The following is a 16251-nucleotide window of genomic DNA, read 5'->3' as shown; positions in this document are numbered from 1 at the left end:
ACCACGGCAACGGGAGCTTCATCTGAGCCGAGGGGACGACGACACAACACACAACACACAACACACACAACACACACACACACACACACGACACACAACACACACACAACACAACACACGACACACAACACACACAACACACACACACACACACACACACACACACACACACACACACACACACACACACACACAACACACACAACACACAACACACACACACACACACACACACACACACACACACAACACACACACACACACACACACACACACACACGACACACACACACAACACACAACACACACACACACACACACACACACACACACACACACACACACACACACACACGACACACACACACACACACACACACACAACACACATGACACACACACACACACACACACACACGACACACAACACACACACACAACACACACACACATGACACACACACACAACACACATGACACACAACACACACACACACACACAACACACACACACACACACACACACACGACACACACACACACACGACACACACACACACACACAACACACATGACACACACACACACACACACGACACACACACACACACACACACACACACACACACACACACACACACACGACACACAACACACAACACACACACACACACACACGACACACACACACACACACACACACACACACACACACATGACACACACACACACAACACACACGACACACGACACACACACACACACACACACACACGACACATGACACACGACACACAACACACAACACACACGACACACAAAACACACAACACACATGACACACACACACACACACACACACAACACACACCACACACGACACACACACACACGACACACACAACACACACACACACATGACACACAACACACAACACACACCACACACGACACACACACACGACACACACAACACACACACACATGACACACAACACACACGACACACGACACACAACACACACGACACACAACACACACAACACACGACACACACACACACACACACGACACACACGACACACAAACACACAACACACATGACACACACAACACACACGACACACGACACACAACACACAACACACACGACACACACACACACACACACACGACACACACAACACACATGACACACAACACACATGACACACACACACACACACACACACACACACACACACACGACACACGACACACAACACACACGACACACACGACACACGACACACAACACACAACACACATGACACACGACACACAACACACAACACACACGACACACAACACACAACACACATGACACACAACACACACGACACACAACACACAACACACAACACACAACACACACGACACACACGACACACGACACACAACACACAACACACACGACACATGACACAAGACACACAGCATTTTATCCTGGTTCAGACCTGGTTTAGTCCTGGTTTAGTCCTGGTTTAGTCCTGGTTTAGTCCTGGTTCAGTCCTGGTTTAGTCCTGGTTTAGTCCTGGTTTAGTCCTGGTTCAGTCCTGGTTTAGTCCTGGTTCAGTCCTGGTTTAGTCCTGGTTTAGTCCTGGTTCAGACCTGTACTGTTCTTTCGCCTGCATCACGATAAAATCCCATTTGTGGTTCATCCACTTGTGCAGTCGGTTGTACTGCTCCTGAAAACAAAACACAAAACACAAAACACATTTATCAACTTTTATTTCATTTATTTCAGTTTTTTGATGATCCTGAACTGTCGTGTGTCGTGTGTCGTGTGTCGTGTGTCGTGTGTCACCTGCTCGTGCAGCTCCAGGAGACCTTTTTTGCGAATATTTCTTTTTGCGAGATAGATTGCTGCAAAAGAAGTGACAGAAAGGTTCCGCAGTGCAGCTTTAGTCATGTTTAAACCAATGTCCAGAGATTTTATTTTGTACCGACCATAATCTGTGTCCTCCACAGGCCACTGCTGCGCCGGCCAGAAGTACGGCGTCTGCACACGGACACACAGGTGAGGCACAGGTGAGGTGTGGTCACAGGTGTGGTCACAGGTGAGGTCACAGGTGAGGTGTGGTCACAGGTGAGGTCACAGGTGAGGTGTGGTCACAGGTGAGGTGACAGGTGAGGTCACAGGTGAGGTGTGGTCACAGGTGAGGTCACAGGTGAGGTGTGGTCACAGGTGAGGTCACAGGTGAGGTCACAGGTGAGGTGTGGTCACAGGTGAGGTCACAGGTGAGGTGTGGTCACAGGTGAGGTCACAGGTGAGGGGTGGTCACAGGTGAGGCACAGGTGAGGTGTGGTCACAGGTGAGGTGACAGGTGAGGTCACAGGTGAGGTGACAGGTGAGGTGACAGGTGAGGTGTGGTCACAGGTGAGGTGACAGGTGAGGTGACAGGTGAGGTGTGTCACACAGGTGAGGCACAGGTGAGGTGTGAGTGGTGACAGGTGAGGTCACAGGTGAGGTGTGTGTCACAGGTGAGGTGACAGGTGAGGTGACGGATGACAGGTGAGACAGGTGACAGGTGACAGGTGACAGGTGAGGTGACAGGTGAGGTGACAGGTGAGGTGACAGGTGAGGTGACGGGTGAGGTGACAGGGTGAGGTGACAGGTGAGGTGACGGGTGAGGTGACAGGTGAGGTGACAGGTGAGGTGACAGGTGACAGGTGAGGTGACGGGTGAGGTGACGGGTGAGGTGACGGGTGAGGTGACGGGTGAGGTGACAGGTGAGGTGACGGGTGAGGTGACAGGTGAGGTGACGGGTGAGGTGAGGTGTGAGGGTGACAGGTGAGGTGACGGGTGAGGTGACGGTGACAGGTGAGGTGACAGGTGAGGTGACGGGTGAGGTGACAGGTGAGGTGACAGGTGAGGTGACAGGTGAGGTGTTGTACCTGGAAGCGGTAGAGTGAAGCGTCCGGTTTGATTGACAGTTTCTTGTGGTCCTGAAGCGGGTACAGGTAACCCAGGGCGACCAGCATGGAGCCCACACTGCGCGCCTCTGAGGGAATAAAGACAGTACGGGATTTTACACCTGATGTCGTCAATGTCCCTGGACGTGTGACGCTAACAGGAGGCACTGCTCTGTCTGAGGATTTGTTAAACTTTAACACAAAATGATGAGAACGAAACGACTGAACAACGACAGGAGAGAGTCACAAAGGACAGGTGCAGAGACAGGTGCAGGTGCAGAGACAGGTGTATGCACAGTGGACAGGTGCAGGGGCGTACCTGTCGCGTCGATGTTGAAGCGCTCAGATAACCAGCTCACGATGTCTTCTCCTGAAACACAACAACACAAACAAACCAGAGAAACGTCCATCAAACCCACAGAGAAGAGACAGAGACGGGAGCGGGAATCAAACCGGGAACCTCCTGGTGCTGCGGCAGGAGTCGTCTGTGTGTCGTTTGCTTGTTTGTTTGTTGTCTTTCAAAATAAAACCAAAAATAAGAAAATTAACAACTATTTTCTTCATTATTTGTCTCCAAAACCAAAATGAAAAAACAGATAATGATTCAGTTTTTTGATTTTGTGTTTAAATTAATAAAATGGATAATGACTGAACCAGGACTAAAACAGGATTAAACCAGTCTCAGTCCTGGTCCTGGTCTTGGTCTCAGTCCTGGTTTGGTCCCAGTCTCAGTCCTGGACTCAGTTCTGATCTGGTCCTGGTCTCAGAAAAATGGTCTTTACAAAAACAAATTGTTTTGCGTTGTTTTCATTTTGGTTTTGGAGACAAACATTTGTTTTTTTTTTCTTGGTTTTTTTTGGTTTTATTTTGAAAAACAAATGAACACACAGACTCAGAAGACGTCTGTACTCGTCTGTAAAATAAAACATTTAGTTTGTAGAACAATCAAATCAAACACTGTGTTCAGTCTGCAGGTTTAAAGCTCAAATTGGATTTTTTTGTGAAATCAGTTTTTTTTTATTCACATTTCCACTTAAATGTAACTTGTTTGTGATCTCCAGAGTTTACAGAAGCAGCATCGAGCAGCTGGAGATTTTAAAGCTGCTGTGGAACCGGACAAGAACATGAACAGATGATTTGTTTTCAGGACGAGAAGGACGAGGTTTAGTCGAGTGTTTTCAGGAGTAAATCTGAAGTGTGTGTGAACTGGATTGTGTGTGTTTGTTCTTAAATCAACAACTGCGTCTTTGGACACACAGAAGTTTTCACTCCACACATTTTCATCAGCTCCTCCTTCCACAAAGTCGTCCCACCGTCCACTGGTCTGACTCGACTGAGACGACCTGGTGCGTCCAGAGTGGGACAGAGGTGATTGTAGATCTTCTCTGTCACTAACAGAGTCTCTGTTTATTCGAGATATTAGAAATGATCCACGTTTGTTTGTGACGTAAACTCGTACACGACCTGAGCTCATCTGACCAGAGTTTTGTGTCTTGGTGTCGACAGAAGCTCTACGCTGGAGCCTGTTCAACTTTTCCACCCTGGAGGTGGTTTCAGATTTTTGTGTTTTTAAACCCCAAAAAACGCCGTCACCGACTAAACGAAAAACACTTCACATCAAATATTCTGTCATTTTTCATTTTCATTAATTTATTTGTTTGAGCCGGGTTCACAGTGTTGGGAAGTTTACTTTTAAAATGTAATCCCCTACAGATTACAGATTACACACACCAAAATGTAACTTGTAACAGAATCCATTAAATGACTTAAAGTGAGTAATGTAATCTGATTACTTTGGATTACTTGATTTGCTGTAGAGAAACAAAGACCAGGATATTGTAACATAAGAAGTTTTATCTGATAAAAGAAAATAAAAAGTCCAGACTTTCCTGAACCAAATAAAAAATATTATTGATAGAAAACGAAGAAACACGTCCACACAGCAGGATTTAGTCTTGTTTTAGTCCTGTTTTAGTTTTAGTCCTGGTTTAGAGTCCTGGTTTTAGACCTGGTTTAGTCCTGGTTTAGTCCTGGTTTAGACCTGGTTTAGACCTGGTTTAGTCCTGGTTTTAGTCCTGGTTTAGTTTTAGTGGTTTAGTCCTGGTTCAGTCCTGGTTCAGTCCTGGTTTAGTCCTGGTTTAGTCCTTGGTTTAGTCCTGGTTTAGTCCTGGTTTAGTGTCCAGCAATGAGTAGAATCACCGAGAAAAAAAAAAGAAAAAAAAAAAGGGATTTAGCCCAAAATGTGAAAACAGTTAAATCCGTCTGTTTAATCCATTTATTTCAACAAAGTAACTGTAATCCAATTACCACTCACTGAAACAGTAACAATTACTCATAATTTGTACTCTGATTACTCAGGTACATGTAATCTGTTACTCCCGACACTGTGGATACAACAACAGCAACATTTCCAAAAGCAAAACAGAAACAGGGACATGAACATGAACATATGTGGGACTCGATGCTCAAAACCAGCAGGACGAACATTAAAAAATAAATAAAATGATAATATCCTACTACAACTAGTAACTACTACTAACTAATCATTTACAGATAACGTCTGTGGACTTCGGTCATGAAGGTTTGTGATTTTTAAAATATGAATCTACAGAAAAAAAAGTTTGGGAAACACTGATGTAATTTATATAAAATTCCAATTATTTTAGACACTTTCTTCTGTACATGTTTGAGATTTACAGTTAATTTTGTCATTTATCATCACTCCAAGAAAAGTGATAGATTTGACTCTTTTGATTTCATGTTTATTCATTTTAGTTTAATTTTCTATTTTTGTCGGTGTTTTTTGTGCATTTTAAAAACGGAGGATGTGACTTTTTGAGATCAACATTTTTCTTTTACTGATTTGGAAATGTTTTATTCGTCCAAAACAGATCCACGTGTTTGTTTTACTCCTTTCACATTTTTTAGACGTTTCTGCCGTTTCTGCCGAGGAAACGAGCGAGATGAGAAAGTGTTTCAGAAGAATCGCTGCTCTGAGCTGAAGTCCACGTTTCTCGTTTTGGTCTGGAGATATTTTTACTTCCTCCTCCACAGTCGGTGACGTACGACTCCGGGTTCCCTCTTCATCCTCCTCCTCTTCCTCCCTCCCTCTCTCTCTCTCTCTCTCTCTCTCTCTCTCTCCATCCCCGACTCCGCACCGTTACCATGACGACCCCCCCCCATCACCATCACCGTCCGTCCTCCCGTTTCCGTGGCGACCGGCGTCCTGTCAGTCTGAGCCCCAAGTCGAGGGAATCTCCAAAAAACGATTCAGACACAAACCACAAGAACCTCGAGTCTAGACCTGGTTTAGTTCCCGTTTAGTCCTGGTTTAGTTTAGTCCTGGTTTAGTTCTGGTTCAGTCCTGGTTCAGTCCTGGTTCAGTCCTGGTTTCAGTCCTGGTTCAGTCCTGGTTTAGTCCTGGTTTCAGTCCTGGTTTAGTTCAGTCCTGGTTCAGTCCTGGTTCAGTTCAGTCCTGGTTCAGTCCTGGTCCTGGTTCAGTCCTGGTTCAGTCCTGGTTCAGTCCTGGTTCAGTCCTGGTTCCTGGTTCAGTCCTGGTTTAGTTCCCTGGTTCAGTCCTGGTTCAGTCCTGGTTCAGTCCTGGTTTCAGTCCTGGTTCAGTCCTGGTCAGTTCCTGGTTTAGTTCAGTCCTGTTCAGTGGTTCAGTCCTGGTTTAGTTCTGGGTAGTCCTGGTTCAGTCCTGGTTCAGTCCTGGTTCAGTCCTGGTTTAGTCTGGTTAGTCCTGGTTCAGTCCTGGTTTAGTTCTGGTTAGTCCTGGTTCAGTCCTGGTTCATGGTTTAGTTCTGGTTTAGTCCTGGTTTAGTAGTCCTGGTTCAGTCAGGGTTCGTGGGGGAGTGGTGGTTGAGTGACGAGTCTTTGGGGTTGAGACTTGAGTCCGGATTTCGGGTCCTGCATCTGGAGGACGAGGCTCTCGGCCTGAAACACACAGACACAGACCGACCAGTGAGACCGGACCGAGACCGGACCGAGACCGGACCTGACCGGAACCGAGACCGAGACCGGACCGACCCGTGAGACCGGACCGAGACCGGACCGAGACCGGACCGAGACCGGAGACCGAGACCGACCGAGACCGGACCGAGACCGGACCGAGACCGACCGAGACCGGACCGACCGACCGACCGGACCGACCGACCGAGACCGACCGACCGAGACCGGACCGACCGACCGAGACCGGACCGAGACCGAGACCGGACCGAGACCGACCGACCGGACCGAGACCGAGACCGGACCGAGACCGGACCGACCGGACAGACCGGACCGAGACCCCCGTGAGACCGGACCGGAGACCGGACCGAGACCGGACCGAGACCGGACCGAGACCGGACCGAACCGGACCGACCCCGAGACCGGAGACCGGACCCGACCGGACCGGAGACCGTGAACCGACCGCCGAGACCGACCGAGAGACCGGACCGAGACCGGACCGACCCGAGACCGAGACCACCGACGACCGACCGAGACCGAGACCGACCGACCGACCGACCGAGACCGACCGACCGAGACCAGACCGAGACCGGACCGACCAGTGAGTCCAGACCTGTGAAAGTTACATAGTGTGGCTTTAACATCAGACATTATCTTTGATTTGTGGTTACTGTGACAACCAAATGACCCCCCCCCCCCCCCCCCCCCCGTGAACTTCTAAAGATGAAAACTCAAATAAAGTTTTTAATCTGTAAAACAAACCAAAAGAATCTGAAAACTGCACATTTTCTGTCTTTTTCTCTCATGTTCTAAAAACGTTCCTCCTCAAACACTTGAGTCTGAGGAGCTTCTAGATTCATCCATGCGTGTCTGAGTCATCTAGAGATCTCTCCTGGGCCCTATACATCGGCTCTGAAGGGGCAGGGACTTAGCACGGGGAGCAAAGACTAAATTCTAACTTAAATAAACGACAGGTGCATCACACTGGACTTTCCTGTGAAATATCAGAAGGTCAAAGCTCAGATCTGGTGTTTGATCTTTTCTATCCAAACTTGTTTTGTCACATTTGTCTTTTTATTTTTAGTTTCTCTCGTTTGTGTGAAAAAATATTGACTTTTATTATTGTCTGTGACAGGAGCAGAGACAGGAGCAGACTGACAGGAGCAGAGACAGGAGCAGAGACAGGAGCAGTGACAGGAGCAGAGACAGGAGCAGACAGACAGAGACAGGAGCAGAGACAGGAGCAGTGACAGACTGACAGGAGCAGTGACAGGAGCAGCAGAGACAGGAGCAGTGACAGGAGCAGTGACAGGAGCAGTGACAGGACAGGACAGTGACAGCAGAGCAGACAGTGACAGGAGCAGAGACAGGAGCAGTGACAGGAGCAGTGACAGGAGCAGTGACAGGAGCAGAGACAGGAGCAGTGACAGGAGCAGGACAGGAGCAGTGACAGGAGCAGAGACAGGAGCAGAGACAGGAGCAGAGACAGGAGCAGAGACAGGAGCAGTGACAGGAGCAGAGACAGGAGCAGTGACAGGAGCAGAGACAGGAGCAGTGACAGGAGCAGAGACAGGAGCAGTGACAGGAGCAGAGACAGGAGCAGTGACAGGAGCAGTGACAGGAGCAGTGACAGGAGCAGAGACAGGAGCAGAGACAGGAGCAGTGACAGGAGCAGTGACAGGAGCAGTGACAGGAGCAGTGACAGGAGCAGAGACAGGAGCAGAGACAGGAGCAGGACAGTGACAGGAGCAGGAGCAGTGACAGGAGCAGAGACAGGAGCAGAGCAGGACAGTGACAGGAGCAGACTGACAGGAGCAGTGACAGGAGCAGTGACAGGAGCAGAGACAGGAGCAGTGACAGGAGCAGTGACAGGAGCAGTGACAGGAGCAGAGCGGCAGGAGCAGCGACAGGAGCAGTGACAGGAGCAGTGACAGGAGCAGTGACAGGAGCAGTGACAGGAGCAGTGACAGGAGCAGAGACAGGAGCAGTGACAGGAGCAGACAGCAGTGACAGGAGCAGAGACAGCAGTGACAGGCAGAGACAGGAGCAGTGAAGGAGCAGGACAGCAGTGACAGGAGCAGGACAGGAGCAGTGACAGGAGCAGAGACAGGAGCAGAGACAGGAGCAGTGACAGGAGCAGGACAGGAGCAGACAGGAGCAGTGACAGGAGCAGACTGACAGGAGCAGTGACAGGAGCAGAGACAGGAGCAGTGACAGGAGCAGACTGACAGGAGCAGTGACAGGAGCAGTGAGACAGGAGCAGAGACAGAGCAGTGACAGGAGCAGACTGACACAGTGACAGGAGCAGAGACAGGAGCAGAGACAGGAGCAGTGACAGGAGCAGACTGACAGGAGCAGACAGCAGAGACAGGAGAGTGACAGGAGCAGGAGCAGTGACAGGAGCAGTGACAGGAGCAGTGACAGGAGCAGTGACAGGAGCAGAGCTGATCAGGATCTGGATTAAACTGAAGCCGATCAAACAGAAGGTCACTGCTCCATTATTCATCTAAACACACACACACACACACACACACACACACACACACACACACACACACACACACACACACACACACGACACACACACACAGACACACACACACACACACACACAGACACACACACACACACACACACACACACACACACAGACACACACAGACACACACACACACACACACACACACACACACACACACACACACAGACACACACACACACAGACACACACACACACAGACACACACACACACACACACACACACAGACACACACAACACACACACACACACACACACACACACACACACACACACACACACACACACACACACACACACACACACACAGACACACACACACACACACACCACACACACACACACACACACAGACACACACACACACACACACACACACACAGACACACACACACAGACACACACACACACACACACACACACACACACACACACACACACACACAGACACACACACACACACACACACACACACACACACACACACACACACACACACGACACACACACACACACACACACACACACACACACACAGACACACACACACACACAGACACACACACACACACACACACACACACACACACACACAGACACACACAGACACACACACACACAGACACACACACACACACACACACACACACACACACACACACACACACACACACACACACACACACACACACACACACACACACACAGACACACACACACACACAGACACACACACACACACACACACACACACACACACACACACACACAGACACACACAGACACACACACACACACACACACACACACACACACACACACACACACACACACACACACAGACACACACACACACACACACACACACACACACACACACACACACACACACACACACACAGACACACACACACACACACACACACACACAGACACACACACACACACACACACACACACAGACACACACACACACACACACACACACACACACACACACACACACACACACACCACACACACACACACACACACACACAGACACACACACACACACAGACACACACACACACACACACACACACACACACACACACACACACACACACACACACACACACAGACACACACACACACACACAGACACACACACACACACACACAGACACATACACACACACAGACACACACACACACACACACACACACAGACACACACACACACACACACACACACACACAGACACACACACAGACACACACACACACACACACACACACACACACACACACACACACACACAGACACACACACACACACAGACACACACACACACACACATCACACACACACACAGACACACACACACACACACACACACACACACACACACACAGACACACACACACACACACACACACACACACACACACACACACACACACACAGACACACACACACACACACACACAGACACACACACACACACACACACACAGACACAGACACACACACACACACACACACACACACACACACACACACACACACACACACAGACACACACACACACACACACACACACACACACACACACACACACACACACAACACACAGACACACACACACAGACACACACACACACACACAGACACACACACACACACACACACACACACACACACACACACACACACACACAGACACACACACACACACACACACACACACACACACACAGACACACACACACACACACACAGACACACACACACACACACACACACACACACACAGACACACACACACACACACAGGTCGGGTCAAATGCTGAGGACATTTTCTCTACAGTTGGATACAGTGAAACGTCTGTGACCCTCGACCCCACGACACACTCGAGGTGTATCGATATCGATATCGATATCGGTGATATCACGATATGGTCGTAGTAAAATTCCCTCGATACTGTCGAGGTCTCGTCTCGTATTAAACTGTGTTTTTAGGTAAAATCAGAATGTTGAGTCTGTGGTGCTCAGGAAACTACATGGACCATGATCCTTTGCGGCGGCGGCGGCGGCGGCGGCGGCGGCGGCCTGAGCGCCGCTGTCGACGCACTGGAGACTTTAAGTCTGAGTTCAAGAAACATTTTGTGTTTGTGACACGAAACGAGAAAAGAGAAAAGGTGAGGGACAAACAGACAGATTCACCTGGAGAAAAACCCACACGAAGAAACTGTGAAGAAAGTTTCACTAAATCAAGTCGGGACAAAAAACTCCACGTGAAACTTTTACACCAGAACTGCCTGAAACAGCTCAAGAAAAAAACAAACACACAACAGAAAATAAAGAGATTTGATCCATTTTCCACAGTGACGACGTCGAGTTTAAAAAGTTTAAGAGGAAAAACTGGAACCGAAATATAAAATATCATCACATTTAAGTTTGTTTTTGTTTTTTTTATTTCCTCTGACGACGACTCAAATAAAAAAATAATCAAGTGTTTCATGTTTGTGCCCGTTTGTTTACATTTTACAGACACAAAACTTAAAGTTTTTTTATGCTTCAAATGATGCACAAAACATTTTATAATGTCACTCTTGTTATTATGTAGAATATCAAACTTTCCCACGACATCACAGTAAATATCGTATCGTGAGACTTGGAAATCGTTTCACTCGTACGACCGAAAATCATCCTGAAACTCAAGTCTCGTGTTCCTCACGTCTGGATCCTAAAAACGTCCGACAGAACAGAAACTTTAGAACCTGAATGAGTTTAAAACGATCAAGGACAAGACACAGAGACTAGAGCACACATGGACCTGGTCTAGACCTGGTCCAGACCTGGTCCAGACCTGGTCCAGACCTGGTCTAGACCTGGTCAAAGACCTGGTTTAGTCCTGGACCACAGAGGGTCTACACACATGTGTAAGGACACATGGACCAGGACCAAACCAGGACTGAACCAGGACTGAACCAGGACTAAACCAGGACTTATATAAGGACACATTGGAATAGAAAAGAAAGTTTTAATGTGGAAAATCACAGGAGGGTTTTTATTTTCATTGTGGGATCAGAATCGGTATCGTGTATCGTATCGAGTATCGAGTATCGGAGTATCGAGTCTGTTTCTTAGTATCGTGACACAGATCACAAGTTTCATGTGTCACTTTTATGACAAACTTTAGTGTCATTTACATTTTCATTGTGCGTTTTTTTTTTTTTTTTTCTGTAACTTTTCTTGTTGTCGCTCGTCTCCGTGGAGATGTTATTTCTTTGTCTGGAATGTTCCACAGTGTTGCCTTAAACCTATCTATCTCCATGGAGACCAAACCAGACGCAGTTCCAGGTCAGATCTGTGGAGAGGCGACTCCGCTCGCACTCACGCTGTCGGTTTGTTTTTCTCGGTGTTTTTGACTCTAAATTCTCCTGTGACTGAATAAACGTAAAGTGGAACTGTTTAAAGTCACACTGCGGAACATCCCAGACAGAGCAGCGACGTCTCCATGGAAACGAGCAGGTGATGAACCCACAACCTGAAAATAATCCAAATAAAACGATAAAGATTGTGTCTCTTTAAGTGTCGGAGCAACAAGTTCAACGAGTCCAAGAAAAAAACACACGGAAAAAAACACAAAAAAAATCACGTTTATGTCGCGTTTGTTTGTCTCTGTAAAAGAAAAAGAAAATAAACAACTTAAATAAAAATAATAAGATCAAATAATATAATAATAAAGAAATAACAGAAGAAATAAAAATATATATATAGAAAAAACACCTCTTGAATAAAAAATTAAATAAAAATAATAAAAAATAATAGGAAACAAACACCAAAATAAATTGCTTAAATAAAAATAATAATAAAATTAACAACAACAACAATAATAATAATAATAATAAATAAAATAAATAAAACCCGTCAATAAACAGCTTAAATAAATAACTTAATAATAATCATCATCATCTTATAAATGACCCGTCACACGCACTGACGTAAACGCGTGTCTCGGTAAATCGCGGGTTTCTGTCTGAGTTTCTACCAATAAAAACGTGAAATTTAAAACCTCAACTTAAAAATCCCGTTTTTCTTCCCCCGGGTCGCGTCTCGGCTCCGGTGTCGCGGCTCAGGTGTGAGAGTCAGACGGCTCCGGGAGTCGGGGAGAGTCGGGGAGAGAGTCGGGGAGTCGGGGGGTTCGGAGAGTCGGGGAGTCGGGGGGTTCGGAGAGTCGGGGAGAGTCGGGGAGTCGGGAGGTTCTGGGAGGTTCTGGGAGGTTCTGGGATGTTCGGGGAGGTTCTGGGGGGGTTCGGTACCTTGGGGAGGCAGGCCATGCGCGGCCGGTACCGCTGTCCGTGGTCCCGGAGCACAGATTTGTGGATCGTCATCGCGTCCGAACATCCGAGAAAAAAAAGAAAAAAAAAAAAAAAGAAAAAACAAGGAGAAGAAAAAGACACAGATCCGAGAAACAGACGAAGAGAAACACCAACAGCCCCGGGAACAGACGACAGGAGAGAGGGATGAGGGAGGAGGGAGGAGGAGGGAGGAGAGGAGGGAGAGACGCTGAACGGAGCGGAGGAGAGAGAGAGAGGGAGGGATGAGGGAAGGAGATTAGGAGAGAGGGAGGAGAGGGAAAGACGGATGAGGAAAGGGAATAGAAAGAGGAGAGAGAGACGTGGAGAGAGAAAGGAACGAGGAGGAGAGAGATGGAGGAAGAGAAGAGGGAGGAGAGAGGGATGAAGGAAGAGGAGAGAAGAAAGAGAGAGAGAAAGACGGATGGGGGGGAGAAATAAGGGAGGGAGTACAGAGAGAGAGAGAGAGAGAGAGAGAGTGGAGGAGTGGAAAGAGGGAGAAAGGAAGGAGCAAAGATGGATGAGAGAAAGAGAGAAGGAGAGAGAGAGAGGGAGAGACAGGGGAGGAGGGGAGGAGAAGAGGAGACTGGTGACGATGGAGGAAGAGAAAGGAGGGAGGAGAAAAGAGGATATAAGAGAAAGAGGAGGAAGAGAGGGATGGAGAACAGACAGAAGAAGTTAAAGAGAGAAAAGAAAGAACAAAAAGAAAAAGTGAAAAAGAGAAAACAAGGAGAGACAAGAACAAATGACAGAAAGTGGAGAGAGAGAGAGAGAGAGAGAGAGAGAGGATGGAGGGAGAGGAAGAGAGAGGAAGAGACTTTTATTTTATGAACTTCGAAAAAAAAAATCGAAAAACATTTGACAGGAAAATAAAAACATAAAGAGACAAAACCCCCAAATCACTCAGAGACTCAATGTCCCATGATCCTTTGCTCTAGTGACGTTTCCGCTTTGAAAACAGAAATAATCGTCATAAATAAATACAACTTTTTTTTTATTCTCATGTGGAATTAGAAACATAAAGTCTCGAGTTTGTTTCTTTTCTAAATCGAGTTCGAAATGAAATAAAAGTCTGGTGTAAAAATAAAAATTTTACAGAAAAACGCGGAGCTGTTGAGGTAAACACCGCGCAGAGCGACATCGTGCGGCCACAACGGGAACTGCGGCTCCGTCAGAAAACAAACATTTAAACTAATTAAATATAAAATAAAATAACCAAACAATAATTTTATCTACTTAAAAGGAAAAGACACAGAACCCATAATTAATTTTATTTATTAGATTTTTTATTTCTTTTTATTATATTTTTAATATTTCTTTTTTCATATTTTTGCATTTATTATTATTATTATTATTATTATTATTATTATTATTAATGTATTGTCTTGTCTGTTGTTGTACTTTACCAAGTGAATCTGAATAATTTCAGTCAGATGTCGGTGAATGTTTTGGTGTAAATGTTTGTCTATTGTGAGATTATCATTTAAAATTGAGAAAAAAATTAAATTGAAGTTGAAAGTGAACGGACCAACAGCGTCGGCTCATGAAGCACAACAGGAAAAAAAAAAAAGTAAATGTAATAAAATAAGACAGTGTCACAGAATTCGGGTTCAGTGAGTTTTAAAAATGTGTTATTAGAAAAACTGAGCGAGATTTTTATGGAACAAAATGAAAGTTTGTCTATTTGTCTGTTTCCTCCTGGTTTGGTGAATATTTATCAGTTTTACTTCAGTTCAGTGTCAGTTTGTGGGGAAAAAAATAAAAAATAAAAATCCCTCTGCTGACATCATCAGAGGAAAAGTTTAGGCCCAAAGAAGAAAATTCTCTCCACTTTAAATCTCCATTTCACTAAATAAAGATCAGGCAAGATTTTTAGTGAATAAAATCTTAAACAGAACGACGTCAGACGAGTTTGAGTGAAATAATCTGAGCTGTTGTGTCATTACAGAAAACAGAAAACTCACAAAACTTTGGTGCATCAAATCTCATATATTTATATAAAAACATAAAAATATTCAACTTTTTATTTTATTTTTTACATTTTAGTTCATCTGAGCCGCAGCTGAACACTCAGTCCTTCACACAAATAATATGAACTTAAATAAAAGTTGTAACATAAATAAAATAAAAATAAAACATCATTAAAGGGAAATTATAAGTAAAACATTAAAGAAACAAAACACATCAAACACAAGTCCAGGAGAGAAGATCGTAACAATCTGAGACCTTCAAATAATTCATTATTATTTATCAATATTCATTCATTTTACACAAACTAAATAAATAGAAACACAAAAGTCACTCAGAGTTTTTTCTTTAAGTCAGTTTCAGTTTCACTTCATGTTGTTGTTTTTGTGGTTTGTAGATGTTTGAGCAGAATGTTCCTCTGTCCTCATCTTTTTTTGAGTAAAGTCTAAATGTGCAGATTTCTCCTCCAAACATCTGAACCTTCAGGTGTTTA

The 16251-nt window shown here is 46.0% G+C and overlaps 2 protein-coding genes across 3 annotated transcripts in view; both read right to left on the bottom strand.

Moving 5' to 3' along the window:
- Positions 1 to 13826, bottom strand: part of rgs9b (regulator of G protein signaling 9b) — a 43096-nt gene extending 29270 nt beyond the window's left edge. Inside the window, exons 1-7 of the mRNA XM_055149950.1 lie at positions 13755 to 13826; positions 6803 to 6891; positions 3275 to 3336; positions 2938 to 3044; positions 1990 to 2041; positions 1847 to 1905; positions 1651 to 1727 (exon numbers count right to left, since the gene is read on the bottom strand). Of these exons, the coding sequence (XP_055005925.1) occupies positions 1651 to 1727; positions 1847 to 1905; positions 1990 to 2041; positions 2938 to 3044; positions 3275 to 3336; positions 6803 to 6891; positions 13755 to 13826 (518 nt within the window). The remainder of the gene's footprint in view (positions 1 to 1650; positions 1728 to 1846; positions 1906 to 1989; positions 2042 to 2937; positions 3045 to 3274; positions 3337 to 6802; positions 6892 to 13754) is intronic.
- Positions 13827 to 15759: 1933 nt separating this feature from the next.
- Positions 15760 to 16251, bottom strand: part of si:dkey-21c1.4 (uncharacterized) — an 8309-nt gene continuing 7817 nt past the window's right edge. For both annotated transcript variants that reach the window (XM_055150014.1, XM_055150015.1), the window contains one exon: positions 15760 to 16251. This exon is cut by the window's right edge. The gene's annotated coding sequence lies outside the window, so the exon portion shown is untranslated.

Source organism: Boleophthalmus pectinirostris, unplaced genomic scaffold (assembly GCF_026225935.1).
Source record: "Boleophthalmus pectinirostris isolate CB_2022bp ecotype Guang Dong unplaced genomic scaffold, ASM2622593v1 HiC_scaffold_14, whole genome shotgun sequence".
Taxonomy (NCBI): Eukaryota; Metazoa; Chordata; class Actinopteri; order Gobiiformes; family Gobiidae; genus Boleophthalmus; species Boleophthalmus pectinirostris.
The sequence above is the reverse complement of the archived record's forward strand: the minus strand, read 5'-3'. Positions and strand labels throughout refer to the sequence as shown.